Source organism: Scatophagus argus, chromosome 24, assembly GCF_020382885.2.
Source record: "Scatophagus argus isolate fScaArg1 chromosome 24, fScaArg1.pri, whole genome shotgun sequence".
Lineage (NCBI taxonomy): Eukaryota > Metazoa > Chordata > Actinopteri > Scatophagidae > Scatophagus > Scatophagus argus.
This window is the reverse complement of record NC_058516.1, coordinates 4,183,470-4,211,341: the sequence shown is the minus strand read 5'-3', so window position 1 is coordinate 4,211,341 and position 27,872 is coordinate 4,183,470. Positions and strand designations below refer to the sequence as shown.

General features: G+C 43.7%; 4 protein-coding genes across 8 annotated transcripts; 1 reads left to right on the top strand and 3 right to left on the bottom strand.

Annotated features, from left to right (window-relative positions):
* Window positions 1–687: 687 nt before the first annotated feature.
* Window positions 688–8,354, bottom strand: calcrlb (calcitonin receptor-like b). Of its 2 annotated transcripts, none has more exons than XM_046381916.1 (15): window positions 8,213–8,354; window positions 7,863–7,980; window positions 7,021–7,278; window positions 4,447–4,516; window positions 3,596–3,746; window positions 3,371–3,484; window positions 3,044–3,156; window positions 2,868–2,959; window positions 2,603–2,729; window positions 2,357–2,510; window positions 2,208–2,268; window positions 2,040–2,106; window positions 1,580–1,798; window positions 1,228–1,269; window positions 688–1,108 (listed from the first exon to the last, which is right to left on the bottom strand). In XM_046381916.1, exons 4-15 carry the CDS (start codon window positions 4,513–4,515, stop codon window positions 902–904), a joined length of 1,416 nt encoding a protein of 471 aa, XP_046237872.1. In that variant the 5' UTR covers window position 4,516; window positions 7,021–7,278; window positions 7,863–7,980; window positions 8,213–8,354; the 3' UTR covers window positions 688–901. The 2 variants fall into 2 exon arrangements, with proteins under 2 accessions (XP_046237872.1, XP_046237873.1); XM_046381917.1 differs by having other exon boundaries at window positions 3,371–3,481.
* Window positions 8,240–11,815, top strand: zswim2 (zinc finger, SWIM-type containing 2). Its single transcript, XM_046381923.1, has 9 exons — window positions 8,240–8,413; window positions 8,493–8,569; window positions 8,712–8,752; window positions 9,068–9,302; window positions 9,654–9,905; window positions 9,999–10,083; window positions 10,242–10,312; window positions 10,482–10,650; window positions 11,024–11,815. Exons 1-9 carry the CDS (start codon window positions 8,240–8,242, stop codon window positions 11,720–11,722), a joined length of 1,803 nt encoding a protein of 600 aa, XP_046237879.1. The 3' UTR covers window positions 11,723–11,815.
* n6amt1 (N-6 adenine-specific DNA methyltransferase 1) lies at window positions 10,506–27,408 on the bottom strand. 4 transcript variants are annotated; one of them, XR_006842598.1, is made up of 8 exons: window positions 26,965–27,220; window positions 25,146–25,232; window positions 24,939–25,029; window positions 24,771–24,854; window positions 24,559–24,700; window positions 24,369–24,471; window positions 23,586–23,740; window positions 10,506–10,637 (listed from the first exon to the last, which is right to left on the bottom strand). XR_006842598.1 is itself a non-coding variant. In XM_046381921.1 (7 exons), the coding sequence occupies exons 1-7, from the start codon at window positions 27,123–27,125 to the stop codon at window positions 23,737–23,739; spliced, it is 672 nt and encodes a 223-aa protein (XP_046237877.1). In that variant the 5' UTR covers window positions 27,126–27,220; the 3' UTR covers window positions 21,893–23,736. The 4 variants fall into 4 exon arrangements, 3 of the variants coding, with proteins under 3 accessions (XP_046237877.1, XP_046237875.1, XP_046237876.1); XM_046381921.1 differs by lacking the exon at window positions 10,506–10,637 and having other exon boundaries at window positions 21,893–23,740; XM_046381920.1 differs by lacking the exons at window positions 10,506–10,637; window positions 23,586–23,740 and adding an exon at window positions 27,227–27,408 and having other exon boundaries at window positions 24,293–24,471; window positions 26,965–27,114.
* LOC124055275 (protein FAM171B) lies at window positions 12,916–21,759 on the bottom strand. The gene is made up of 8 exons (XM_046381913.1): window positions 20,750–21,759; window positions 19,367–19,600; window positions 18,094–18,186; window positions 17,757–17,921; window positions 17,322–17,492; window positions 17,027–17,143; window positions 16,805–16,928; window positions 12,916–16,404 (listed from the first exon to the last, which is right to left on the bottom strand). The coding sequence occupies exons 1-8, from the start codon at window positions 20,955–20,957 to the stop codon at window positions 15,087–15,089; spliced, it is 2,430 nt and encodes an 809-aa protein (XP_046237869.1). The 5' UTR covers window positions 20,958–21,759; the 3' UTR covers window positions 12,916–15,086.
* Window positions 27,409–27,872: the final 464 nt, after the last annotated feature.

Sequence of the window (27,872 nt, the reverse complement as noted above, 5' to 3'; positions counted from 1 at the left end):
AATAACAGATAAATATTAAGCTCTAATTCACCTGAGCTGCAGGCATTTTATTCAAAAGCGGCTAAAGCAGGAATGGCATTTAGGAAAACAAACTGCCTGTTTATTTCTTTTACTTTTTTTTCTAGTTTTTACTTTTTTATATTTTACATGCATAGTTCTGTGTGGTCCCAACCACAGAAAGCATAACATTTCATTCCCTAATTTTCCTGAAAGCAAAGAATTTAAGGAAGCTAAGCACATTTTTTTTAACCTCCTCCTTCTTCGCTGTTCAGGTTAGCCACGGGGCTAACTCCCACAAGGCTCCGGCTCTGCCACATTAACGAAGCACTGCAACAGAGTCATGTGCCAACAGCTAAATTCTGAGAGGAGGTTCTTGCATTTGCTTTTCAACACACCCTCACTGATAACTACCTTTAAATTACATCAATATCCTCCAAATGCCCAGAAAAAAAAAGTCTCTCTCTGCAAGATCGTAACAGTCGGCTCAAAAGAACAGCTTGTGGTTCACAAAGCTCTTCAAGTTTATTCCACACGTTTAAAAAAAAAAAAGTATCGACTCCTTGGTTTTAAGACTTGCATCGAGGCTTGTTGATTTGCGGAGTCTTCCTTTTTTTTTGAAAACAGCCTCCGTAAATATTTGTGGGATGTTACTAATGATGGCAAAACAGTGTCTTTAGTCTCTGTCTGTTTTGGTATAATTCGCGGGAAAAAGTCAAAAAAGGAGGTTTTCTGGCTGGGAGATGGAAAATAAAACGTCAAATGTAAGAAAAGTTTGCGCTCAGTTGCCGTGAACAGTAGCGTAACTCCAAGAAAGCACTGACCTCGACCTTGGTCCATCTTGGGAGAGATCAACGTAATGACTGAGCGCAGAACCACAAGTGCTGAACTTCGAGGTCCACCTTCACACGAATGGGCTGTCCGATCTGAATATGTCTGAGTAGCTCTTGCCATTCATGTGCTCGGTGTGGCTTTCGATGCTGTAGCAGCGGTGGACCTCTGTGAGAGACGACGCCACGTAGGAGGCCGAGCGGAAGAAATCGGCGTTGGCAAATGTGCCGGCGAACTGCATCCGCTGCTGATTCCAGTGTCTCCGCAGAACGCTCTGAACCTGCAAGAGGAGACACAAGGAGAACCTTTGGGAAAACTGCAAGTGAAGGATTGTTTGTACTGAGTTTGAAGTGAGAGACACCAGCAGCAACAATCTGCTGAACCAGGCTTGTGACTCACCTCCCCGTTGAAGAAGCAGAATATTGTAGAAACCAAGAGACCCTGCGTGTGAAAAACAATGTGAGAAAAACAGACCACATAGGAAATCCTTTAAACTCAAACAGCTGCACAAGAGCCTGCAAAAAACAGTTTACGATGTGCACATGTTCATGCGCTTATTCTAGAAATATTTGTAATATTTGCAAGCACCACTGCAAAATTATTGATATGTTATGCAAGAAATCTGTACCGACAGGTGCACTTTTAATATGATGGACCGGTGATTTTTATTGGGTAAAACACATTGGTTTTTAGAATGTTTTTGTGCAGCAGAACAGTTTTTATTGGCTGCTTTGGATATGGATATACTGACCTGGTAGTGCATGAGGATTTCCATGACGTACAGGTAGATCTCTAAGACCCAGTGGTCATGGGGCTTGTAGGGGACCAGGACAAACTGAATGCCGAGCAGAGGAATGAGGATGAGGGTGGCTCTCACAGCCCTCATGTAGAGGCTGGACTCGGCCTGATGTGTCACCCGTAGCTTGGTGATGAGAACACGAACGATGTTCAGCAGGAAGAAAAGATTAACCTGGAATTAAAGTGGAAAAGCGAACACGATTTGTAGCATAAAAAATGTGTCTGAATTGTGGTCATCTCACAGCATATGTGTCTGCTGTTGGGTGAAAAGCTAGCTGGGCCCAAGACCTTTAAGCCACCACTCAAACCTCAGATTCAATTAAATCATGTAAAGTGAATGAATGATATGAAGCAAATGGAATGGAAATTGATTTAAACCAAAACTCTTGAACCCACAAGGGTTCAGTGCTTACCACTAATGCGGCGCAGACTGGGCCGTGGATAATGTACAGCAAGGAAGTGTCTGAGCTGACCCAACATCTGTGGACGCATGCATCAGGACAGATCAGCATGGATGCACCTGACTTGGGTACAAATACATCTTTAGAAATGGTCGTGTGTGGAGGCATGAGAAGACTCACTTGTCATTGTAGTAGCAGTGGCGTGCGATTGAATGAATGACTGCTGGCACGAGTGGAAAACCTGAAAAATCAAATCAGAACAATCATGAGATTCAAGCGAAAGGAAGTAAAATGTTCATACTCAAATACAGACAGAAACCTTAGCTTACCCCAACCCAGGAGATAATACCACATGAGATGTTGCTTTTCTGCAAACACTGCCACAACAATCAGAGTGTGCAGGTAGATGCCCTCACAAAGCATCCAGAAGTAGTTACAGCTCAGCAGATACAGGTGGACGAACATGAGCAGCTTACAGCTGCCCTAGAAGGAAGAAGCAAAGTGAGTTGCAGCATGGCTGTAATTAAAATTTAAAATGCAGAGCAGATTCAACATAAAATGCAGGAAGGGCTCACAGAGTCGTTGTACGTGTGGCCCTGCTTCTTCACCACCGTCGTAAGCCAGACGACGGTGATGACTGAGTTCAGTACGAATGAGAGGAAGAGGTTTTTGTGGAGCGTTATCCTCTGGCAGCTCAGACTCCTGAGGAGACACACATAAGACACATGCTCTCACATTTTACAATCTGGCAACTGTTAAACTGTTTAATTTTCAGATATGTGACCAAAAAATCCAAAGCTTTTGTCATTTAAAAATTAAAAAAAAAGGAACCACGCTTACTTGAAATGAAAGAATATTCCTAATGATATGAGCAATGACACCAGCGACAGGCCATGGCCGATCATAACCAAGTAGAAGTGAGTCATTGCAGCCTGCAGGAAAACAAAAATGAATACAACTTTGCAGTCAAAACTAATGCAGATCTTTATTTTTGAGTTGTCTTTATCCTTCCTTACTGTGCCGTGATGTGTGGTGTTGGCTTTGCAGTTTGTGAAGTTCGTCCATGTCCTGTTGCTCTCCGGGTGACGTCCCCACTCGCCCGTGTCTGAGCAGACTTTGGAGGCCACGGCTGTTAAGAAATTTGAAATGAAGCATAACAGGTCATTTGGGATTTTTGTGAACAAGAAATCACAATAAGAACGCTAACCAAATGGTTTCCTGATGCACCACCCAAAGATAAGAAATTGACTTTTTGCCAATCAACATGAACACTAAAACATAAAGTTAGTGATGATTAATACGTTACTGAATTGCTATAAATCACAAGTGGCAAAGAAATTTACCATGAGGGTCAAAATCATTATAATAGTCCGGACAGCTCTGCTCTGCTGTCACGCCGGCTTCCGTTTCATCCCAGCACAGCCAGCCGTCCCACGTTGTGTTGCACTCGAGCCCTGCTGACAACAAAGGGCACACACACAGTAATGTGCTGCAACGGGATGGAAAACACAATCATGCAATCTTCTTCCACTGAGCCCTCAGAGGCCTTTCTGAGGTCACCTTCTCACCTGCTGTTTTTGTTTTGCGGTGGGATTCTTTCACAATCCGCTGGAAACATTCGTACTGGGCCATGGCGATTTGGTTCCGTGTCGCGTGGTGCTCGCCCCGATGATTCAGATGCTCCTGGTAATCATCCTCAGGGCTTGCAGCCACAAGCAGCTGTGGTTATTGAGGTTCAGCATGCAAACAAACACAGATACACAAACATGAGACTGCGACTATCAAACAAGCTGCAGAATCCTGTAGATCATTTTAATCATTTTAATGTGAAACACTGCATCTGCAGCAACTGTGTTTTTAAAGGGGGGGGGACACAAGTGCCACTGAGACGTGGATATTAAGCAGGCGGGATAATGAAAGACTCTAAAGTTGCATTATGGGAGGTCTGACCCATATTGAGACCTAAAAGTTTGAATTATGTTTATAATCTGTCTCTCACAAGTCCTCTGATGTTATTGCAAGTGCAATACAAAAATCACTGGAGTGCCCCTTTACTTGAGGATTCAGCCAGTCACATAAAGAGCTTAAATGACAGGAAGGGGACAGAGCTTGTAAGTGCTGTATGTTCACGGAAATATTCCAAAAACAGGAGATCAAAAACAGAACATATGGCCAAAATACAGGAAAAACAGAAACCAAAACAACAAGCTTCAGCTGTGATCATTTCCAGTTTTAAACTACAGAATTTAAGACTGGTCGCTTTGGGATAATTTTTGAATTTGCTTCAAAACAAAATAGATGTTCTAAAAATCAGTGGCGAAGCTGCACAAAAACACAAGACACAAGGCATCCTGAACCGCATGACGCACATTACAGTTAAAAGAGCAGCTTTGATGCATTTAGGTACAACAGCTCATACCTTATTAAGGGCACACAGGAGCAGGAGAAACATGAAGCAGCTTACATCCATCTGCACTCCCACCAGCATTCTGAGGAAAAACAACAATCGCTCATGTGTGAGAGAAGGAAAGCATATTTAAACTTAGGAATCTGCTCCGGTGCAATAAAATAAAATAAGATAAAACAACAGACACCTGGACAAAGAAGCACATGGTATTGGTGCTTTTGGACTCATATACACCGGAGTCCGAATGCTATTTCTGCTTCACTGGAGGTTATTTTTATCCGGCGTGGAGGAACAGGTAAAAATGTTAGCACTCTCCCAAATAGTTTCCCCCAGAGCTCCGCAAGAAAAAGGCTTCCTGAGCTGCAGCAACTGCTGCCAACGTGATCCGACACACGATGTGTTGACAGGAGCTGGAACCAAACTCCAGTTCACAACGCTGCTCTGTCACACCCACACAAGACTTTAACATGAAGTCAAGACATCTGGTGGCTTTCCTTTCCTGCGTGTAATGTGTTGTTTACTTAGGACATTTTTATTAGCGCTTATCATTTTGATTCCTGCAGATGTCAATATTGCTTTGGAATTTTCCGTTCCTGAATTAGAACTCAGTAACAGTTTATTGTTAGACTTTTTGAGCTGACACTAAAATATAATGACTGCACAATGTATAACTGTTTTAAACAATATCAGCCTGCCTAATCTGACTGAATCAAAAGTCATGTCAACAAAATCACAGGACAACTGAGTCTCCAAACTGGATTTATGTATTTAATTTGTAATGGCAGGTCTCCCCTTTTTGGATTTCAGGGTTACAGATTTGGCCTTTTGCTTCCTCTGTTTTTCACAGCTTCCTTCCTGCATGCTTATTATGCATGTTGAGCAAGTTTAACCAAGGTTTAGCCAAAAGTCGTAAATATGGCAAACACAGTGAGAGCATGTGCTGCAAACTCACTTACAGACCGGGAACAGATGCTTTCACCAGCTCAACGAAATGCTTCAATGCCTCAAATGTGCTGTGTGTACACATGTAAGCAGTTCAATAATACACATCGGATGAAATCATGAAATCAGTGAGACACGTTTCCAAACAAATTCACTTCCTTCACAATAACCTGATGGATTAGCAGGAGCAGAAATCATTTTGCCGTGAAGCGCATTTTCCAGATTAAAGACAATGAGTCCTGCTTTGGTAGAAGAGGTGTGACAGTCAACGTGACAGCAGTGAAAATAAAAGCTTTGCTGGCATTAGATTTTGTCAGTGGTGCTGTTTGAATTTAAGTTCCTGTCACTCTTTCTGTCTCCTGTAGCTCAGCATAGAAAATCACAGTCTGTGGTTTGATTTTGGGAAACGATAGTGAGTCGGGACGAGCTACGCCTTTGCAGCCACTGACAGGAAAGCAATCGAAACAGGAACAGATCAGGTAAGACGAAGATAAAAATGGCAGCACAGGCTTGATGCTCCATGTGTTCTGAAAAGCTAAACATTGGCCCACAGGATTTCTGATTAACACTGCTTTTTAGATACGCCGACCCTGAAACAAGAGGATATGTTTAACATTTGGATATTTAACGCATTTACAACAATATGGACGTGGCAGAGATTTTATCTGCATCTGATCCAAATATTTTATTATGTAATTATATAACAATGAACAGACTTCATTATCGTAGAAGATGCTCATGACCAAGAGGTTGCACAATAGCTTTGAGTGCATGGAAATAGTTGCAACACAGAAAAAGGAAACAGTCTCTGATGAGTCTCAGCGAGTCTTAACTAGAAGAGTCTAAAGTCTAAAATCAGCCTCACACTGCTAATTCAGGAAATCTTTGTCACCATATGAGATGAATCTCTTCTTGAACACACCCAGAGACGTGCAGTATATCTGCCTAACGGCCAACAGAGACACTTACAGACTCTCACTGTGCGGGCCACTCGGTCCAGAACACGACGATTCACCCTCTGAAGTCTACTTTCTTAACAGTACGTTGGTGTAAGACAAATCCTTCTGCACTTTCTGTCCACCGTGAGAGCAGACTGTTCTTGTTAGGTGTGACAGGACTGCAGGTGGGCTGAGCGTATTCGCTCTATTGGAGACATTCCTTTGCTTTAAAGAAATCACTTAATAAGAACCTCCCTATGCATGAGTACCTTGTTTTCTGGAGCGGAAAAGTAAATGTATAATGTTTAAATATGAGAAACAGTCAATCAGTCAAAGAGGGTTTGACTCTTGTTGCCACACACCAAGTAGCTTTTTATAATCTTTGATTGTTTTTTTTATTGGTATTCACATCAGAATTTATTACTAAATAAAAAAGTTGAATTTATTAGATTGATTTTTTGAGAGGTTGTCCTCACTTTTTGCCCTGCCAACAGCAAAATTTCAGTTCCGAGTTCTGTCATTTATGCTTTTAATAAACACATATTTTAACCTTTATGTGCGCCGTATTGTTTTCAGTGCTGTGACATACAGCCTGAGGTGTCACAAATGTGACATTTGAAAACGAGCATTTTCTGCTTTCAGCGCTACGCCTGAACTGCAGTCAGAGTCTACATGCTGACAAACTTTAACTGTTAAAGAAACTTACCTTCGCAGGAAGAGAAAGGCAATACAGCTCAGTGTTTCTCACTTGGTGAAGAGTAATCCTTCAGTCTGTTACACTCGGAGGAAATGAAACACAACACAACAGTGTTTTCGCAGTTTCTTCTCGAGCAGTCCTTCAGTGTGTGTGTTTCACAGCAGAGTCGGAGGCGACACTGAGCTGTCCTGATGAAAACCCGACTGAGGCTGTGGATGACATCACAGGCTTGGCTTTTGTAGAGGCAGATGGAGGGACATCCCCGCACTGTGATGGACACCACAAAGCCCTTATTTAATTAAAGTATTAATCATGCACTGCATTTATGCTCAAGCTTTAGGTTACTTTGCAAAGTTAGATTATTGAGACAAAATATAAATAAACTAATAAATCCTGATATTATTATAGATTAAGTAATCAAAATTATTTATCATAAATGACTGATTCATCATTAATGAATCAATAATTAATCCATTCATACAGATGACTCTGAAATGGGCAATCCTGCATAATGAGTACTTTTACTTTTAGTACTTAAAGTTTTCTTCTTCCACCAGTGTGCACAAAAGCAGGAAATAAATTTTAATGTTCTGGCTGCTGACCTTTAATGTATGAGTTGTGTACATCACAAGCAGCTTAATGATTCTACCTTATTAATACCTGTTTGGAGTAAATCTACTCAAAGCGCCTGCATAGATTTTACTCAGCTCGTTTCCTGTGGCTGTTACATTTCTGCAAATACTACCACTCATACTCATTAAAGTGACAGCACGAAAAAGTTCTGTTGGGTCAACCAGTCTACTAATTTGAAAACTGAAATATGCAGAACTTTATCTAAAAGATGTCCTTACTTTATTTAACTGCTGTGACTGAGGCACAACGAAAGGGACCAATCAGCGTGACGCGTTCTATTCCTTAGCAACGGCGCTCTCTGCAGGTCGAAAAGCCCTTAGCAACCATCCTTGGTTTCTGTAGACACAAGTCAGGGTGGAAATATCATGGTTTAAGAATACTAAGGTAAATAAAGTATCAAAAGGAAACGGAAATACTCGAGTTAAGTGCGTCAAGGACGTCAATGAAGGTAAAAACGAAGACATTTTTGAGACCATTTTAAGTTGTATCTGCAGTACGTCGCCAAGGCTCAAACTGACCAAACATGACACAGATGTTTTACCCAAAGCACTCTTTTCAACACACTTACCTTTAATTGTTTTCAGGTGACAGATGAATGTCTTTATTCTGCAGTGACACGATGTTCAGGAAAGCCGCCTGGAGGATCGCAGCCAGCGACGCAGTGAGTTTCCACCAGGACCAGGCCCTCAGCACGACCATATTCCTCCTGAGGGGCCTCGGCCCCACGGGATTCCTGCTCCGAGAGGAGGGAGAGAGCAGGAACTTTAAGGTGAATCATCCTGTGGTTCGGGGTGCGTGCAGCGATTCGCATCTTTACGTCAGCGTGTCCTTTTGTCCGTGTGGTGCAGGTGTGCTTGGGCGACCCTCATACGTGCACGTGCCCCGCGTTCACCAGGGAGCTCGAGCCATGCAAACACATCTGCTGGTATCAGTAACACACACAAAAACTTTTCTATTAATTTTAGATTATTTTGGCTTATTTTTCAAGTTTAATAAAATAAATCTGATGTATGTGATACCCAAGCCTGCTAATGGCACAATTATACCTCTAGTCTTTGTCATTGCAGGGTTTTACTGCGGAAATTCAGACTGCCCAGAGAGCACGAGTGTAAGCTGTTTTGATTTCTTTTTCGAGACACAGATGAATTCAGCTACATTGTTAAAAGGGAATTTCCAATTGTTAAAGGCCTGATTTGACCACTTTGTGACACTTCCTTCATTACTCCTCACATTTAGCTTCAGGGCAGTGACAAAACGATCACAGTGCTGATTCAACAGACTGCGTTTCACTTCACACTGTTTCATGTTGTGTGCGTATTTCAGGTTGCAGTGAAACATCAGCTGTGTAAAGTTTGCAGGCACTGACGCCCTCTTGTACGTGTGCTATTGTTGACATGCAGTGCTAAAAATAACTCTGCTCCAGATTCATTTCAGCATGGACTTGTGGAGAGGCAGATCTTGGAGGTGCTCCACGGTTTACACCAAACCAAAGCCCACCGGACGGAAAATGACCCGCCTGCTGCTCCCAGGACCCCGAGCCAGCCAGTCATGAGCCAGGAGGCCGGAAGCGTCTGCCGGAAAGTGATCCAGGCCCAGGATGTGTGTCCTATCTGTCAAGAGGAGCTGTTGGAGAAAAAACAGCCCGTGTCTTACTGCAGGTGTGTAGGCGGCTGCGGTTGCACCGGGGTCGGGGTTTCACGCCGTTATTGTTTCAGTGCAGTCATGTTTCAGGATGGTGTAAGATGTTCTCATCAACTTTTGTTGCACTACTGGCCAGAACATGACCCCAAGCAGAAATACGACTCCCCATAAAACACATCCAGCTGTTGACATACAGCATGTTTAGAGGAAACCGCCGGCACAGGTTTGCGGATGTTATAAAATTGGTTTCAAATCTCCTGATATCCACAGAAGAGGACGTTTCATTCAAACAGAGGAATTATGAGGAAAATGTATATTTGTGCCGACAGATTTTCGGCACTCTCACGCGCTGTCCCCGTCTCTCCCAGGTTCAGCTGTGGCAACAACGTCCACATCTCTTGCATGAAGGTGTGGGCGGATCACCAGGGACTCTCAGAAAGGGAAGAAACAGTCAAGTGCCCTCTGTGCAGGGAGGACTTCTGCTCTTTGAAGCTACTGCAGGAGCAGGTGAAAAACGCAGCAAAGCTCTTCACTGCTGCTGAGCGAGCCAAGCCAGACAGACACCTGGGAGTTCAGTGTCACAGCTGCCGGGTCTGTCCTGTCACTGGCAGATGCTTCAAGTAAGCAAGAGGCAGCAATGACTCAATTAGGGCTAAAAGAACACTTTAATACCAGTCTTGTGTTCTTTCATCCCTGTTTTCATCCCTGTTCAGATGCACAGTCTGCACTTCCCTCTATCTGTGTGAGGACTGCGCCGAGAAGGGCCGCCACCCACAGCATCCCCTCGCTTCACGGACAGTAAGATACTCAGATTCGGGTTTGAAGTCATACTTGCACTGCTTCAGCTAATCTCTCAGCACAAATGATGTATTTTTGCTGGTTGTGAGTGGTTTTGTGAACAAGCATCCCAGAATACAGCCTGAAGAAAATCCAAACTCTGACTCAACCTCAAACAGAAAAGGAGGGACATGTGGCACCTGAGTGATGATGAACGGACAGGAGTGACCTCTCAGCCAGGAAATGACAGGTGTGTTGTTGGATCACTGAGAGTAAATTTCCTCACTGTTTACAAAACTAAAAGCAGTCACTCAGACAGGGAGTATAAAAACATCACGAAAACAAAACACAGCCAGAGGAACCTGTATTTACTTGTACTAAGCTTATGTTTACTCACCGTTTCCCTTCTGGCTCCGGAGCACCGTCCCTGTAGCCGCAGACCCCCTCCCAGAAACTGTGCTGGGACGTCTCCCTGCGGTCAGGGTGAGACCCGGGTCTCGGCTGTTGGACGAGGGACAGCAGTGTCGGATCTGTCTGCAGGATTTCAGCCTGGGCCAGCGTGTCCGAACTCTGCCCTGCCATCACAAGGTAAAACTTTTCACCCACACAGTGAAAGGGCTTTATCAAAATCATGTCATTAAGAACAAGTTTATGCTTATGAGATCATTTCAGATTGTGATTTACTAAAAACAAAATCCTAAATTTAAACAAGTGGGGGAAAGATTAAAACTAAATCAGAGGAAACTTGAAGGATAACTTTTATTTCTGACTACATCCAAATAATTCAAATCCAACAACTCATTACTGCATTTTTTATTCTGAATGTAAGAAGTACAAAGCGAATCAGTCCAGATTGCTGAGCTTTTAAATCTTAACTATAAAACTACAAAATCAATGCAATGCAAAACACTTGACAGAATCCTCCTCTCTCACCCCCCACCCCCTCCCACATGTTGACAAGTTCCACACAGACTGTGTGGACGTGGTCCTGCAGAAGTCCAACTCCTGCCCCTTGGATGGATATGTCATTTATAACCCGCTGATGAGGAGAACCACTGAAAAGAAGTCCTCCCGCCTTCCCAGTGACTTTGCCAAACCAGCAGAAAATAACTTAAAGGACCTGTTTATCCCGGGAGTGGGACTGCGGGACTGGAACACCAGAGTCACGTCCTCTCATGGTTCTCTTAACTTGGAGGTGCTAACAGGCTCTTCGGCAGCCGTAAACACGCTGCAGAAGTTAATGGCTGACAGGTTCAAAGGCTTGTGCACAGATACAGCAGACACCGTGAGGAAGGAAGGAAGAAGCGAATCTCTGAGAAGACAAAATTGTCCTACTCCTCAAAGCAGCTCGTCTGTCAGTCGGCTCAGCAAATCTGATCATTCCTCAAATAAGGCAGAGACAAAACGCAGCCCCGCTTCACCCAGCAGGTGTGGTGCGGTGATGGAAATCAGACAGCAACCACAGCTGAACCTTTTCGTAGGTTTGTGGAGGCCAGAGTCAGACCATGCAGCTACAGCGGCCCCCCCTGCCAGGCGGACTAAACTGCTGCCCAAAAGGACAGGAACAGCAGCCATTAAAGATAGAAACAGACTCTTTTCAGAGCTGAGCATGACTGGAGTCTTGATCAACACGCAGAATCAGATGGAGACGGAGAGCTAAACCTTTTTTATGTTGTTTATCTGCACTGTTTCCTTTGTACTGCAGTGGAGGAAATAAATAAGCATAAATGGGTGTAACCCTTTAAATGTGAAATACTGTTTTAGTGTTGCTTTGCTAACGTTCTTCATCATCAAATGTAAAAGACACGCTTCTGAACATTAATTGGCATCATTTAAGTTTATTCAGTGCACAAAAGGCAAGACTAGTAACACTACCATCATTACAGAGGTAAACACAAGAGGTGCCGTTTGGAGGAAACAAAAGCCCACGAGGTTCAGTGGGCAGACACAGGAGGAGCACACTATAGAACACAGTAAAATCAGTACAAATACATTCAGCGGGAGTGCCAGGAGGTTCGATTCGCGCGTCGAGAATTCTCCTCGTGTTGCTGGGTAAGCTGGGATATACTGTGTTTTCAAGCTGATGACTAGCAGGAGAAAGTATTTTTGTCTGCAAGCATACTGAATGATTAAGTGCTCACCTTGTTGCTACATTTAAAATTACAAAGCTCAGGCTTGTTGTACACTCCCCTGAAACTCTTTACCTAAAAAATAACAGTAATAATCATAATGATATTGATAACATAAGTCATATGACACAGGCTCAAAACCCTTGTCCGTCAACACACTGGTGCACCTCTCAGAACTTTGCTTTTAGATGGGAGAGCACAAAATAAGCTAAATCACAGCCACATAATACAGAAAATGTTCCTTACTATGTACATACAAAAGAACACAAGTGTAGCTACAGCCTTATACAAAAATGAAGTCCTCAGTGAGAAAACTTTACAGTAGTACCATGACGGAAGACTAAATATGGCAAAGCTGTGGCTGCAAAGTTCCATTTTCAATTTGATTTCAAATATTGCTAGTAGAACCACTTTGTAGTATTTGTGGTCGAGTATTTTGCCAAACTTTATCATGGATGACCAGTGGTATCAGCATTCAGTTTTGTTGTCACTGTTGTAGTATTTACAAGCTGAACATTGAGTAGGTTGGTGGGAATGCTGTGTCCTCATGTTAAAGTGTGGTGTGCTTTATCTGACTCGAGACAAAAGCTGCCATGTCAGTTAGTGTGGACAGAAATAAAACGCAGACATACGTGACCCAGTTTTACATTTTATCTAAAATACTTTCAGATACATCTTAGTTCAGCTTGGAAGCATGCTAACATTTGCCCAGTGCTTCTAGTGACAGCAGAGGCTGATGGAAATGCAGTTTGTGTATTTTGTCATGAATTATTGGACAGACTGATTTTTTTTTTTTTTTGGTAGATGGTAGAGAAGTTTAGGGATCACCAAAGCCGTGCTGATTACGATCATGAGGCAATCCATACAGTATTTAAAACCATCAATGTAAACGTTGTGGCGGCGTTAGAGGAAAAGGACTCAAAGTCAGCAGGAATCATCCTCTGTGCACCATTGGTATCAGTACAAGATAGATAAATTAGATTGAAAAGTTGTGGAGTTATGACAGTGTGGACCAAAGCGGTGGACCGAGCGACCGACTGTGAATCGACATTGGCCTCGTGACAGTCATGAGTACTCCGTTTACTGAATGTTCAGCAATTATTTAAAAACTTTAAATTGAAAAAAGCTTTCCAATCATCTCCCTTTCTTCGGTTACATTTCTCGGTTCTAAAAAAGCAACACCTTATACCCAATACCAGGAAGGAATCAGGCAGTGAAAGCAAAACTCCAAGGCACCAAATTCAGGTTGTAAAGAAAAAAAAAATAAAAGGGGATAATACTGCATGGGGGGGCGCCAAGTAAAAATTACTGAATATATAAAATTATTACCTCAAAGCTGTGCAGTTAAAATTTTAACAGCACCCTTCCAACCAATCAGCAGCTACTCCTTTCTCAGGCTGTGAACGGTGGCGAGTTGTGTTCACATGATCTGAACTATCTTTACACTCTCAAGTCACACGAGTGAACCCCATTAAACCAAACTTTGACATATTTCAGTGCCAAGATTACCAACTCTTGTGGCACCCATAAACTTGTACGCAGTGTTGTAGTCGAGTCACCAAAGTTTCGAGTTCCCAGCATTCGAGTACAAGTCAAGTCCAGGTCATTTAAGAAAAATCAGAGTCGAGTCCAATCCAAATATATTAATGTATAATTATTATATAATATTGAACTTAACATAGATATTATCTTATGCCAAATTACTATGGTATATTACATAAAATAAAACAAAAACCTGAGGACTCGAGTCCAAATGCAGTTAATCCACAAGTCTGAGTCCAAGTCCAAATCAACAGTGCTCAAGTCTAAGTCAAGTCACAAGTCCTTAAAATTAGGGCTCAAGTTGGACTTGAGTCTGAGTCCTGGACTCGAGCACTACCCATGATCATTGTGTAGCAGTCCTGGGGCGTCCTTAGTGTAGCGGCTGCTTTCAGTGTTGGCAGCACATCACTGAGTGTCCTTTTAAAGACTAGACAATGAAATGACTCAGTCAGCAAGTAAACTACCAGCTACGATGATGAAATGTTCGCTCTACGGCAAAACACAAAATATATTCATACACACGGGGACACAATCATTTTCATGCTTTCTAAAAGAATCGTAGGCTTAAAACCTTTAAATCATGTATGATTACTTGGAAATGGCAGCTTAGCTTTACAATGTACATCTGTATTTTCACTTCGATATAAAGGAGCATTTCGTGTCATGAGTTGAAAACTTAAATTTTCTGACACAGTCCATTCTATTAATGATGTAACCGAGTGTTTTCATGAACGCCAGAGTCTCTTTTTGGACTAAAATGAGGGAGGATGACTAAAACAAGACGTCAGAGCTGCAAAATGGGAAAGCTTTCTTATCTTATTTCATTTACAGCAGGCATTTGTGGTGAGGATAAGTGCACTACACATAGACCTGTATCTGTGTCCATCCTTTAAACTCACCGGATTTTACTAAATGTAGACAAATACTGTGCCGCAGGTAATCACATATAATGATCACAGGCAGTAAAAAGGCACCCTCTATAATGCCAGTACTGGGAACTATGGGATATCGTGTTCACACGGACATTTTGCTGTGAAGAATCTCGCTGGTGATCTTCAGGAAAATGAGAAAACATGGTGCACAAACAGCGGCTACATAACGCTTCAACGTGACACGTGATATCCTGCTCTATTTTTTGTTTTTTGTTTTTCGAGCTAGCTTATGCATTCTTTGGCAAAGTTGTACAATCGCATAACTCAACAACAACAATGCCTGTGTGAGCACGAGTGCTTGAAACTAATTTGGATGGCTCGGCGCGGATGTGACACCACTCGATGAAAATATGGGTTAAATGGTTTGTTCGAATCCGGGGAAAAACAAAAGCTTGTCATGAAGTTTGCACTGAGCCACGCTCTAACTTCGCTTGGTCAGAGGCCTCCCCTCGCGGACGTGCTTGGCACTCCTCTTGTCCGTCTTCCCCTTCTCCCTCACCTTCCTCAGGCGGCGTGGAGGTGGTGTACCTCTGGACTCGCTGTCCTCCTGAGCGCTGGAAGTGTCCATCCCGTCTCGCTCTTCAGGAATGTTGGGAATAGCCCCGCTGCTCCCGTCTAAGATGTTCCTCAGAGAAGGGTCCTCTGGCGTACAGGTGGCCGTTGTGCCACTCTCGCTACTGCTGAGGTCCTGCTCTTCACCGTAACGCCCCCCTCGACCGTGGTGCGGCAGGGAAGAGGCCCTGACAGAAGGCCTGTCGCGCTCCGTCTCACGGGGATTCTGCAGAGGCTCGTTCATGTCCACTCCTGAATCCAGGCTGGTGTCGTTGCTGCTCGGAGGACGGTGGCGGCTCTGGAGCTCAATGATGGAGTGGCGAACCTGTGCGGCCGGCTTCCCGTCTAAGGAGACGAACCAGGCTCTGGGGTGAGATGACAGGGGCTTGCCCCGGGTCAGCTCGAGCAAGGTGCGCTCCGAAATCCCCTGCAGCTCGCTGGGTACGCCGTGTCCACCGCTGAAGGCCTCCATCCCCGCTGCCTCATTGAGAGTCCCAGGCACAGAGACAGAAGATTCCAGGAGGTTACTGTAGCGTCCCCACACACTGGCATTAGGGCCTTGGCCTTGGGGAGGAGTCTCCAGAGGCTGGGGCTCATCTTGACTGCTCTGCTGTTGGCTGCTTCCACCTTGGGAGTGGTGGTGAGGGGCTTTGGGTAGCGTCTGGGTGTAGTTGTCTTTACTTGCAGGCTCCGAGTGAGCGTCATACTCAACTCCATTGCGGGGGAAAGTCGCAGACTTGCAGCCTGACAGCTGCTGCTCCTGAGCGCTGAAAAGCTCAGGTGCATGAATAATAGCCACTGGCTGGTTGTAGATATGAACCAGCTTATCTTGAAAGAAGTTGTCAGAGTTCATGTTGTTCTGCTCTGACTTCTCCCGAAGCCGAGCCACCTCTTCGCTGTTGATGTAGTGAGCTTGCGGCTGGGAACCTTTGAGCCGATCGGGAGGAATATTCTCATAGAAAGGAGCTGCCGGGCGACCACCTGGATCCTCCACGTAGATGTTGTAGTTGGCCTTGTGCCTCGGCGTGGACGAGGGTTCACACTGGACGCTGCAGGAAGCGAGGCTGTTGTCACCTGATCGGAACAGCAGGCCCTCTTCCATGTGGGTGGAGGTGGTTTGGTCTTTCTTCACGACGGTGAGTTTGGAAAAGCGTGCTGTCCTCCTCCTGGGCTCTCGATGAGATTTTCTGTATATGGAAGGAAAAGAAGTGAGGAATGACTGCAGTTTTATAAGGTTGCTTACCAGGCTAATTTCGAACAAATGTGACACTTTTAATTTTAAGCTGCTGTTTTTTCCTGCCAGCGCCTGCACTGTTAGCATTTAGTTGGTATGGAACCACAGTTGGTGGAATAATCTTTAACAAGTTAGGCCCCCCTGAAAACTAGACTTCAAATGTCAGGGATTTTGATCAAACCTGCTAAATCCTAACTGATGCTCTGAAATCTTTTTTTCCACTGAGCCCCTGGACTCAATTTTAGAAAATAATAAATTGATAATTAATTAATTCCTGTTAAATGATAAGTAATGTTGAAAATCAAAAACGGTATGTTGTATTGACTGTAAACTCAACTTGACTGATTACTTACCCACAGTGACACAGCAGCAAGGAAAGAAATCCAATCACAATTGTCAGCGTTCCTCCCAGTATTCCCATCAACAGGTAGGTGTGGTATGATATGAAATCCCAAGAGCTTCCATGTCGCAGGTAATCTAAATAGTGAAATTTACAGACAGACATTAAACGTTTCCTGATACGAATGTCAGCTGAGTCATGTGCACGAGCTGATGAAGGTGGATGAGTTACACACCGTCTGATGAGGGAAGGGGGGAGGCAATCCAGTGGCCCAGATGGGAAGCGGTGTAGGTCCAAACCAGCTCATCACCAACTGTTTTCACTATTCCCAGACCCTGATTCTCCCACGCACCTTCAAACAGCATAAAACATCATCTTTACCTGTTCTTATTGTGACCATCTCTTTTCAGCGAGAGAGTTATGCTGTTTGTTCTTTCAAATGCCAAATCTCTCTGTGTATTCATCTTCACTTAAGCATATTTTACTCTTGTAGTGTAGTTTAAGGGCTTCTCTGTAATCTTTATTCTCACCTGTCTTTAGGTTGAAGGCCCAGGCTGGCACAGTATCAGCGGCCCTGAGGCGTGTGCTGCGTCCCAGCGGCAGGCTGATTTGAATGGGCCCTCGAACGTGGAGCTCCTCACCACCAGAGTACAACAGGACGCTGACGGCTGCCACCGGCTTCAGCTCGACACGTCTGATCACTGCAGATGGTAATAGAAATTCTGGTTGTTTAAATACGGCCTTAAAGTATAATCATAAATTAGTTAAAACAAGCTGTGAGACCTGCTTGATATAAAAATGCTGAAGTTTGTGGCCAACAGATCTTTAAACAATTGGCACAATTTGACACAATTGGCACAATTTGAGCACTTTTTCTTCCAAGACCAAACCAAAACATAAAACACTTCAGATTTAGAATAGCCTGCTTTAAACATTAAAGAGGCCCTCCTGCATTTAAGGCTCACCTGATTTGCTGCCGCTGATGATGATGCCCGGAGTGCAGTTGGTGCAGTCTTTCGCCAGGTGGTGCTGTGGCACAGTCAGGAATGCTGTCACTGAGGAGATGTTGCTCCTATCGGACATCGTGAGGAGGTTCTTGGGGAACATAACCTTTGGCTGGGATGAGCTGTCTGTAAAAATACATGATGGCGAATTTTGTATTTTTTCAATTTGAAGAATGTCAAATGCAATCCAAACAGGAAGTGAATGAGAGTGAAAGTTCATCTATAAAATAAGGTTCTGATTTGCCCATTGAAATGACAGTGAATTGACTCGGTTCTCCTGAAAGCGTGTAAACTTTACCAGGTAACTTCCCAGTGATGAGTACTGAGTCTTCAAACAGCCAGATGTTCCCCTGACTGTGAGGGAGCAGCAGCAGCGTCACCGCAGAGAAAACTGCAGGAAGACAACAAATGTCATCAGTAAAATACAAATACTGATTTTATTTTTCAGCTATTTCAGAGAAAAGGTGTTAACAAATAACAGGAATGAGAACAGTCTCTCCACCCCCTAAATCATTCTCGTTTTTTTTGGACGTAATGGTTATTTAATGTGTCCTGCAGGCCTGTGATGCCACCAGCAGAGGGCCGTAGAACGTCAAAAGCCTCTTTTTAGGGTTCAGCTGTCTGGCTCAGCAGCACAAAAGGGAGGCGCCTCACATGATGCAGAGCAAAGCGGGTCTCAACAGATGAAATTCTTCAATACCCCCCCCCTCCTCTATTTTCTACCCCTGCTCCACCTCTGCTCTAAAACACCACCTCCCTGCTTCTGACTCAGACCAGAAAGAGGAAGTGGGAGCACAGACAAAAGAGCGAGAATCGGGCCCCTTCTTATTCACACTAACATGAGATCAGTGTGGCTGTCGAGCCCCCACCCCCCGCCCCCTTGCATTGGACTCGGTGCAGGACAAAGACAGTTTGCTGAGGCAGGGTTATGTTCCTCCCGAGCTCTGGACTCTCCACGCTGCTGCGGAGACGGTCAATAAAACAACTAGAGGACACAGTGTTCAGTTACACCTGACGGCGAATATTACATCCCCTCATCAAGAACAAACCTCAGTGACAAGTTGTACTTTGTGGCAGACACTTCATCAATCTGTAATGAGTGTGAATAATGCAGTTGTGTGAACACGTTGGCTGGTATTACTGAAAATAAGGCTGACAAATGGCTAAAAAGTAGACATTTTTCATCATAATGTTTTTGTTTTTCTTTCATTAACACAGCTAAAACAGTGCATATCTGTAAAAAGCATCTTTTTTTCTGAGTGAGATTATCAGCTAAATGCTTTAACTGTGCTTGTTCTTCATGCTCAGATCGATCCTTGTTGGGAAATCCTTCAAGGGGGGGGGGGGTCTGGTCATGCTGACATTCCCAGGCTTCTTGGATGCTCGCAGATGACACCACATCAATAATTACCAATAATTACATGGGAGTAAACAAACTGTCACGCAGTACATGAAGAAAAAAGTTTCTAATGCCAACCAAATGTAAAATTTCATCCTACATGTTTCTGTAAGATAAGAGAGCACACTCGCGAGCACAGGTCTAAAAAGTTTTCGCAGGGGGTGTTACTCACTCGGTCTCTTGGCGGTGCTCCAGGGCAGCGGGCTGGACATGTAACCCTGCATGTGGCCAAGCAAAGTGAGACTGAGGACCGGGCTGTACGTGACCCAGAGCAAAACCTCGCCTCTCTCGCCCGTCTGGGCAGAGCTCATCAGGGTGTGGTTCACGTAAACATCCACCGAGGCGCCCAGCAGCGGCTGACGGGTCACCATGTCCCTCACCAGGACCTTCAGGGCGAACTGGGTCTCTGGAGAGAAACGTCACCGGATTTACACTTTTAAAATGTCCCCTTGTGTCCCTTTCTGCTAAACCAAATGTCTGTTAAATTGTAAACACTACTGTATTCGTTCCCGTCTTTTATCACCTAAACGTATTATAAACATCCTGTTGGTGTTGGAGTTGTGTAAGAAACCCAAGCTTTTCTATGTGGGAGCACACGTCTCAGCACGTGTTGTGTCATCATGCCAGGCGAGCCTCCGCCACTTCCTCTCAGCAGTGCTTGGTAACCTTTCCCTCATCATGAAAAAGTCATGAGGCAGGCAAATCGGTGGGAGAATGAAAAATGCATCAAAACCAAGCGAGAGAGAGAGGAGAAGCTACACTGCAGGGCCATATTTCTCTCCAAAGCTTCACTTCCATCTCGAGTTTTCAGCCTTTTTAAGTCTTTTGATCACAATGCATTTATATATCCAGTGGGGTTTAAACCGTAATCTAATGTTCTTGTTTGGGCACAGGTGGATGGACTGAGCGTGTTTTGGGTGGTTTACACGATGTCAACCCACCATCCATGCCCACAGCAGATATAAACAGAGCCTCACCTTCTCTGTGAGCAGAGCAGCGCAGGATTACAATGCTCCCCATGAATACAGCACCTGCTCAGAACTAAAAGATAAAAACCCTAATCCCTCACACCTTCTCATTATACACCTTAATCCGATTAGTCTGCTGGCCTGGCTACCTGTGAATTACATCCAGTAGCTTATCAATAAGAATAGCCGATCATTTAGACAAATAGCTTCATGTAGGGTTTGGAGAGAGCTGAAAGTGCAGACTTTAGATGCTAGCGTCTCCTCATTTTCACTAAAAACTCCACTTTTTCCCCCCACTTACTAGCAGAATGCAGCATGTTGTAAGACAGGCTGCTCCAAAGTGTGACACTGAATGCATACTTACAGCATTCGCTCAATAAAACTGCAGCAAATCTAATTCTGATGTGGAGGTCCTTAACAGCAATACAGTAATTGATTATCATCTCGCGTTGAACTGAACAACAACAGCCTGACAGGATGCGCTGCTCGGCTACCTCATTCATGAATCACACAGTTTCCTCCCTGAGAGCCAATTTTCATTTTCTCTAACAATGACAGACTCGAGCAGAGCCCGCTTTTCTGTTCACCTGCTATCAGAGCTGAGGGGCCGACGGATCGCCCCGGGTCTCCGACCGCGACGGTGAGGCCATTGTCCCCGGGTGAGGAGGAGGGCAGGCCGCCGCCCTCCTCCTCCTCCGCTGCTCTCACCGCCCCATCCAGGCAGGAAATCAAAATCAACGACGGCAGGAGGAGCAGCAGCGGCAGCGGCGGCGGGTAGCGTTCAGCAGCGGGCATGGCGAGAGGGGGAGCAGGCTCAAAGACATACCGAACCGCGAGAGACGAGCTCGGAAGGAAGAGAACGACGATCCAAGCAGTGTTTGTCCGGATCACGAAGGCCTCATCCCTCTCACGGCTTCTTGTAACGGTGGTGCGCACTACGGGCGAGCAACCCCGTGGAGAAAGGATGAGCTGGTGCTGAGGCTGGGCGTGTGTGGCCGAAGATCGTTTGTGTTGAAAAGATGCGTCACTCAGTCAAAAAAAATTAGAATCCCAGTTTAGCACCAAGATTTTAAGAAAGTGTGAACGGAGTCCAAAAAATGCATATTAACAGCAATAGCGATAACCTTTATTTAAAGGGCACCTTTCAAAATCTATGTTCATAGAGGCATCCGAATAAAGCAAATCATAAAATTATGAAGTAAACAGATTAAAGGACAAAAACAATAAAACGAAAAAAGCCACAGAGTGAGGGGTCTTTCCGACTCAATAATCTTTGGTCGGACAGGAGATGCTGAGACATCAGCGGGCTCTGACGGTAAACTGAGACCCCTCGTCGGTTATTTTTAGCTTAACTGCTTCGTCAAAAGTGTGGAAATCCACCAAACAAGTAACGTAAACAAAACTGCAAACATACTGGCCAAATAAACAATCAGTGCAATGAGTCTGTATTGTCAGATGAATGAACCTGTGCTTTGTTTCTCTGGTGTTCCAGGTGTGCTGTGTGCAGGGCTGATGCCGACCACAATCAGTTTTTTGAGGCTTCTGAAAAGCTTCATCAGGCTTGTGTAAACATTTCTGCAATTGAACTGTTCTTGTGAACCCTGAATTTAATTTGTATTTATTGTCTGAGAGATGTCCACCTGCATTTGTTTGAAATTCCCCAAATCTTCCTCCTTTTGAATCTGCTGTTACCCAGTGCAATGTTTTCCTTTACTAAATACATAGATAGATAGATTGATAGATACTTTATTGATCCCGAGGGAAATTAAAGCATCCAGTAGCACATTACAGCAGTGCAGGTTAGTCAAAAAGTAAACAAATAAAACAAATAACAAATGTGCACTTTGTTGCAAAAATTGAATCAATGAATGCAATTTTAGGGCCGTTTTCTATGTCAGTGATGTCCACACATTTAATATTTTATTTATACCTTTTTTCAGGCCAGTTTTCAGCAGGACAGTCTTCCACATTTATTACACGTACAAAAATGTGTGAAATTAGAATAATTATATAAAATATTATGTATTAATACCATAAAAATCATACACACAGTGAATTAAATTGACTGGACACAATCAAGCCTCTGGCCAAGTAAAGTCCTGCCCTGCTAACGCCATACTCAGAAACTTAACACTGAGCCAGAAAATACTTTGTCCAAATAATGATTAAACACTCTGCGGTCAGGCACACACACACACACAGTGGGAGAGTATTTCCTTGTATAAAGCAGCTGACTGAAATGACTTTTTCTCACGAAGAAATAAAATAATTATAAATTGCAAATGTAAACGCAGTCATTTTGTTTGTGGGGCAGAACTAAGTTCAATATTCAAATTACAGAGACTGGATGAAACAACATCCATGACTGTAACTCGGGTTTTGTTTCAGCAGGCTGTAATGCGTCCTGTGACGCTCTGCTGGTTCTGTTTGACCTTAAGGCAGCAGGTTTTGTAGACCCGATCCCAGTGTCTGGGACAGGCACAGTGGGGACCAAACTGAAGCTCGGACTTTAAGACCATGATCCTGTTTTTGGGGGAGAACCTGCTAGGTTTGTCACTGTCTGTCAACAGTCATATTGTTGATAGAAAACAGGACTAAAAATATTTTGTTTGTCATCATTTGGGACAAATAAGAATCAAATGAAAAGATTAAAACCTCAACTCAATCTTGGCTTTGGTGGATTGGCCAAAAAATAAGAATCCTAAACCGGATCAAAATTTGGCTCAGAAGTAATGGCAGGTATATGAGATACATGGTGTGTTTATTCTCATATGGGTGCATCTATCGTTCAGAAAAGATCCTGTGTGAGCTGCTGTTATCTTAACGCCATATTTGCCGTCTCTCTGCGTCCTCGGGCTGACCTCAGCTACAGCTGCCCTGATCCCTTTGGACTGTTGGTGAATCACCTTTTTGGCGTTAAGGGGAACAGAAATGTGCTCTTAATCCTCTCTTTTTTTTTTAGATTTTACAAACTGAAACTATTTTTAGCCGCACCATCAGCTGGAGTGGTGTGAAATTTTATTCAGATGAATTTTCTCCACAAAACGAATCAGATCTTCAGTAATGTTGATATTCCCATCAGTCTCAGCTGTACAGTTAGCAAATGTCAGCATGTTAACAGGCTAAAGTACGATGATGAATGTGGTAAACACATCTGCCCAACAGCTTGTTATCAATGCGAGGCGTTCAGCTCAAATTTCTCTCTTCTTGATGTACACGCAATCATCATATTACAAAGACATTGCTGAGAGCGTTTACACGAATGAAAGTCTGTTGCAAGTCAATGCTGGTCTGTGTACTTGTTATATAGCAACAATATTCACGTTATTATTGCTATGTATCAATGTAACCTATAACATCACGACATAACACTGTTATGATGTTACGACTACATTGTTGTTATGCTAGTACCAGTGCCAGTACCTTAGCGAGTCACGCAGTGTCATGGTCTTCGTGTCTAAGAACAGGTGGATGTGGGAGCCATCGTCGTGCAGGAGGCGGTGCCTCTGCGTGGCGGCGACGGGGAGGAGAGCCTGTCTGACAGAATCAGGCGAGCCGAGCACCGACAACCACGTCACCTGGAAGAACAAATTACGTGTTACTTACAACTGGCTTTCCAATGTGGAAGAAACAGTTAAAAAAGCAGACTGCTGACTAGAAAACCTTTAAACGCATCAGCTAAAGTGAAGATATTAACTTTCTGCTGTCTGACCGTTAAGTTTGCAAAATGGGAAGCTTGGACCTTATCATAAGAGCTTAAGGAGTGGCAGCATTTCAACTTGTGTGTGTCCTGATGGAGTATGTTAGCATAATTATGACCTTCTGAGTGTCTGTACAACAGTAAGTGTTCATTAAACCTGCCTGGATCAATACAAGCAGTTGTTTTTTATGACATTTCTGTTTTAAAGATGCCAGTTAGCCACGACATCTGGAGATCCGCAAAGAGTTCAGTAAAGGCAACTGGGCTTGATTTTGGAAGAAACGCCTTCAAAGATCTGCGGTCGAGTCGTGTTGCCTTTATTCCTCTCTACATGCATCACCGTGACTTGGACAACTAAGAATCTTCACAGATGCATCATTAGGAGCAAATCAGACGTTTGAATGAGCCAATTTGCTCTGCAGAACATTTTTCTCCTGTGGGTTAACTATTGGGTCTTAGACAAAATGCTGTACCCTGTAATGAAGAGAACAAAAGTGTTGCGGTACCTTTTTTGGAAGCGCAGGACAGACAGCCTCTCGTTTCCAGCTCTGGTAGACAAGAACGACTCCCCCTTCAAGCCGTGCTGGCCCAGTAAACAGACGATGTCCTCTGGTGAGGAAAAGGAAAAATGACTGAACTTGTTGCTGAGAATATTTTCTGCACTGAAAATCATTTCAGAGGCATCGGTGAACTCACCGGGATCGTTCTCAGCAATGGTAATCAGGTAAAATAACCCTTCGCTGGACAGCAACTGCGCTACCACGGGGAGAAGTCTGTCCGTCACCTCTCGTCCTCGCCTCCCTCCGGCCCAGGCCGCCTCTATACCTGTGCTGCCAACCTAGAAGAGAAGTGCACGTTGCCAATATGCTCCTCCACTCTAGATAACCTGCTGCACAGAGCTGGCTTACCTCTTCTGAAGGTGTGACTACATAGGGAGGGTTGAACAGAAGAACATCCACTTTCCCAGTTAAGCGGGACAGAAGACACTCCACCTAAAGGAAGCAAAGGAGAACCTGTTGAATTGCAGTTCTAACATATAAAGCACCTGAATACCTAAACATGAATGTGAAACTCACCAGGGACGTGATGATGGGCTGCAGTGAAACGCTGTTACAGGAGGCCGTCATCGCTGTGCACTGTGCTGCTGCAGGATTCACATCAGTGCAACTGAAAGACACACATGCACATATTCATACATTTATATATATGACTAAGGATCTCTTTTTCCTTTTTAACAAGCTGCACATGTAGAAAATGTTACTTTTTTTCAATAAGTCACTCACAGATATAAAGCTGAAGGTCCAACTACTGATGCCAGAAATGCCGACACCACTCCTGAGCCGCTGCCCACCTCCACGCAAACGCAGGGGCTGGAAATAGGAAAGCAAAAGCCACATTTAAAGACTGAGATCATATTTCACTGATCTACAGGAAAAATGCGGTGCGGGTAGCAAAAACAGATGAGCTGTTTCCAGTGGGGTACTGTTACAATTACTCAGAGCCCAAGTTACATGTTTATATTAAATGTCATTCAACTAAATATTAATATTAAATAAATGCACAACACAAGTAAGATAAGACAAGTCTTAATCACCAGGAAAGGAAATCTGGTTTATTTACAAAATATGCAGATAATAATAATGGTAATAATAATAATAAATATGCGCTCCTCCGTCCAGCAACACCTGTCCTCTGGGAACATGTTCCTCATTATGCGTTACGTGGAGCACGATGGCGACACCTAGTGGACAATACGATGTCCTACATGCACTTCAGCTGTAGAAATGGCTGTAATTTAGCTTATTTACCAAATAGTATTTGTGGTATTTGTGGTGTGAACTAGTGAAAGAAGCATTTAAACAACTAGTCACCTAAGCGGTCACAGGGGTGAGGGATAGCACATTAAGTATTTAAATATTCATATATTTATAACTCATTTCACTTTATAACTCATTCTCTGAGCAGCAATTCCGTTTACATATGTTTACACTGGGTAAATTCACCAGTAAATTCACACAGCGCGACACCTTCACTTCTTCATCCCCATCCAGACTCTGAACTACAAGCAATCCCGCCGTAAAGTCCCCCCTCTCTCGGCCCGCAGCATTCAGCTGTCTGCCTTGTTTGTTGACATGGCCCAAAAACTTCCGCGTTGATCAAAGATCTTGTATTAATGTCCAGAGCTCTCACTCCCCCAATCATTTACGCTCCTATACGCATACACAAACACGCAATGACGCAAGCGATCAGGAGAAAGTGGGATGTCGGCTGTGATAGAATATCTTTGCAGCGCAACAGCAATAATTATGACATGACTTTGTTTTTATATAAACCTTAGGAAAAAATACAGAGGTACGGACGTCGGGGACCTCAGTGGCAGCTCCGGCCATGCATCACACCTATCTAAGCCTCCCTCCAGTAGCTGCTTGTTCGTTTTAGAACTCATTTTATGATTTCAAAGCATAGACTGGGCCCAGCACACGTAACAGAGTTCTTCACCCCATATGAGCCACCCCGCAGCCGAAGATCCTCAGGTGGAGACCTCCTGGTCTTTCCGAAGTCGAGGTCAAACACTGAACGTGACCGGGATTTGCAGTCAAGGCTCCTCGGCTCTGGAACGCCTTGCCCGGGGAAATGAAGCTCTTTTAAATCACTCATCTTGTCGGTTTTAAATGATCATTTTCCCACATTTATTGTCATATTTTCCCCGTCCTTTTTCCTCTCTGTTTTTAAATGTTCAGTATCATACATTTCGTCAATCAATTGCCGATATTTACTTTCTATGTTGCTCTTGTGTATGTGTAGTTTCTGATGTTAACTGATTATTAAGCACTTTGGGAACATGATTTTATAAATAAAGTTATTATTATTATTATCATAATTACTTAGTTCAGCATTTCATCTCATGGACATATTTATTTATTACACATTTTCAATGCTCAAAATTCAATCAATCAATTCTCACACATGTGAAGCTGAAACCATGAAGTCATTTGGCATGAAAAATGACTGAAACGATTAACAAAACAGTTGCCAGTTGCTGGAAACACTCGAATGTATATTTAATACATGTATTGTGTTACTTTCACCAACATGTCTCACCGTAGTCGCTGCAGTCTCTCGGCGTCCTTTTCCAGGGCGTCAATCAACAGGAAAGAGTCCTCCGCCGGCTCGTAAACATCTTGGAAGTCTCCTCGTCCAGCATGGGAGTAAACCGGGGTGGGATAACTTGTGGACATGCCGGCTGCACGCCTGCAGGACATCAGCGCATAGAAATTAGCTTCCAGCCTCGCTCATCTCCAACACACGCTCAAAGCATGTCACCGTTTAAATACGCTAAATGCTGTCGGCAGTGTGTACAAACCTTCACCCCTCGTTGTTCTTTCACGGTTCAGTCGAGTTTTCTCAGAATACCGCTAAAATTTCTCATAAAAGCTCTAAAGTCTAAACTAAAGATGTTGCATGTTTGCTACCGCGTTTGTTTCGTGCTCAGCCAACTTCCGCCTACGCAACCACGTCATTTCGACGCACCTTCTTTGCCGTCGACACGCAACTGTCGTAAAAACTGGGCTACAATGCAATGGTGTTGAGGAACACACTGTGATTATGGGTGCAGGTAACATTAAAGGTTTAATACAGGTCACTGACCAGTCAGGAATAATGGAGGAAATAAATTGAGCCTCTCTATTGTTCCTGCGAGGTCGCTATAGGCATATTTATCTATTTTAAAAGAGTTTTTAAATGTTTTTAAACCCAAATGATCCCAGACATGAAAAGCATATTGACATTATTCACACTTCTCAAAAATATTAACTCTGATGTCCATCAAAATTAAGTATTCATCAGTCTGATCAGAAATAATAAAGATGATTCAGAACTTTCCTGAAAACCGTCTTGTTCTTAAGCTTTCTTTAGTATCAAAATAATCTTGTGAGAGTTTGTTTATGCCTCATAACAAAACTACTTGATTAGGTTCAGAAAGGTTTGGGTTAAAAATAGACCCTGTTACA

Bases quoted from the DNA above. Each gene is read 5' to 3' on its own strand.
- n6amt1 (XM_046381919.1), bottom strand. From the start codon at position 27,125: ATGTCCTGCAGGCGTGCAGCCGGCATGTCCACAAGTTATCCCACCCCG. The intron at 25,233-26,964 runs GTGAGACATGTT...TCCTATTTCCAG, and splicing joins GAGAGACTGCAGCGACTACG to CCCCTGCGTTTGCGTGGAGG. The intron at 24,472-24,558 runs GTGAGTTCACCG...TTTCCTCACCAG, and splicing joins CATTGCTGAGAACGATCCCG to AGGACATCGTCTGTTTACTG.
- zswim2 (XM_046381923.1), top strand. From the start codon at position 8,240: ATGTCTTTATTCTGCAGTGACACGATGTTCAGGAAAGCCGCCTGGAGG. The intron at 8,414-8,492 runs GTGAATCATCCT...CGTGTGGTGCAG, and splicing joins GAGAGAGCAGGAACTTTAAG to GTGTGCTTGGGCGACCCTCA. The intron at 8,753-9,067 runs GTAAGCTGTTTT...ACTCTGCTCCAG, and splicing joins ACTGCCCAGAGAGCACGAGT to ATTCATTTCAGCATGGACTT.
- LOC124055275 (XM_046381913.1), bottom strand. From the start codon at position 20,957: ATGCCCGCTGCTGAACGCTACCCGCCGCCGCTGCCGCTGCTGCTCCTC. The intron at 17,922-18,093 runs GTAAAGTTTACA...GTATTTTTACAG, and splicing joins CATCACTGGGAAGTTACCTG to ACAGCTCATCCCAGCCAAAG. The intron at 16,405-16,804 runs GTAAGTAATCAG...TTCCATATACAG, and splicing joins TTGCTGCTGTGTCACTGTGG to AAAATCTCATCGAGAGCCCA.
- calcrlb (XM_046381916.1), bottom strand. From the start codon at position 4,515: ATGCTGGTGGGAGTGCAGATGGATGTAAGCTGCTTCATGTTTCTCCTG. The intron at 3,747-4,446 runs GTATGAGCTGTT...CAATAACCACAG, and splicing joins TCCTGTGTGCCCTTAATAAG to CTGCTTGTGGCTGCAAGCCC. The intron at 2,511-2,602 runs GTGAGCCCTTCC...TCTTCCTTCTAG, and splicing joins GCCACACGTACAACGACTCT to GGCAGCTGTAAGCTGCTCAT.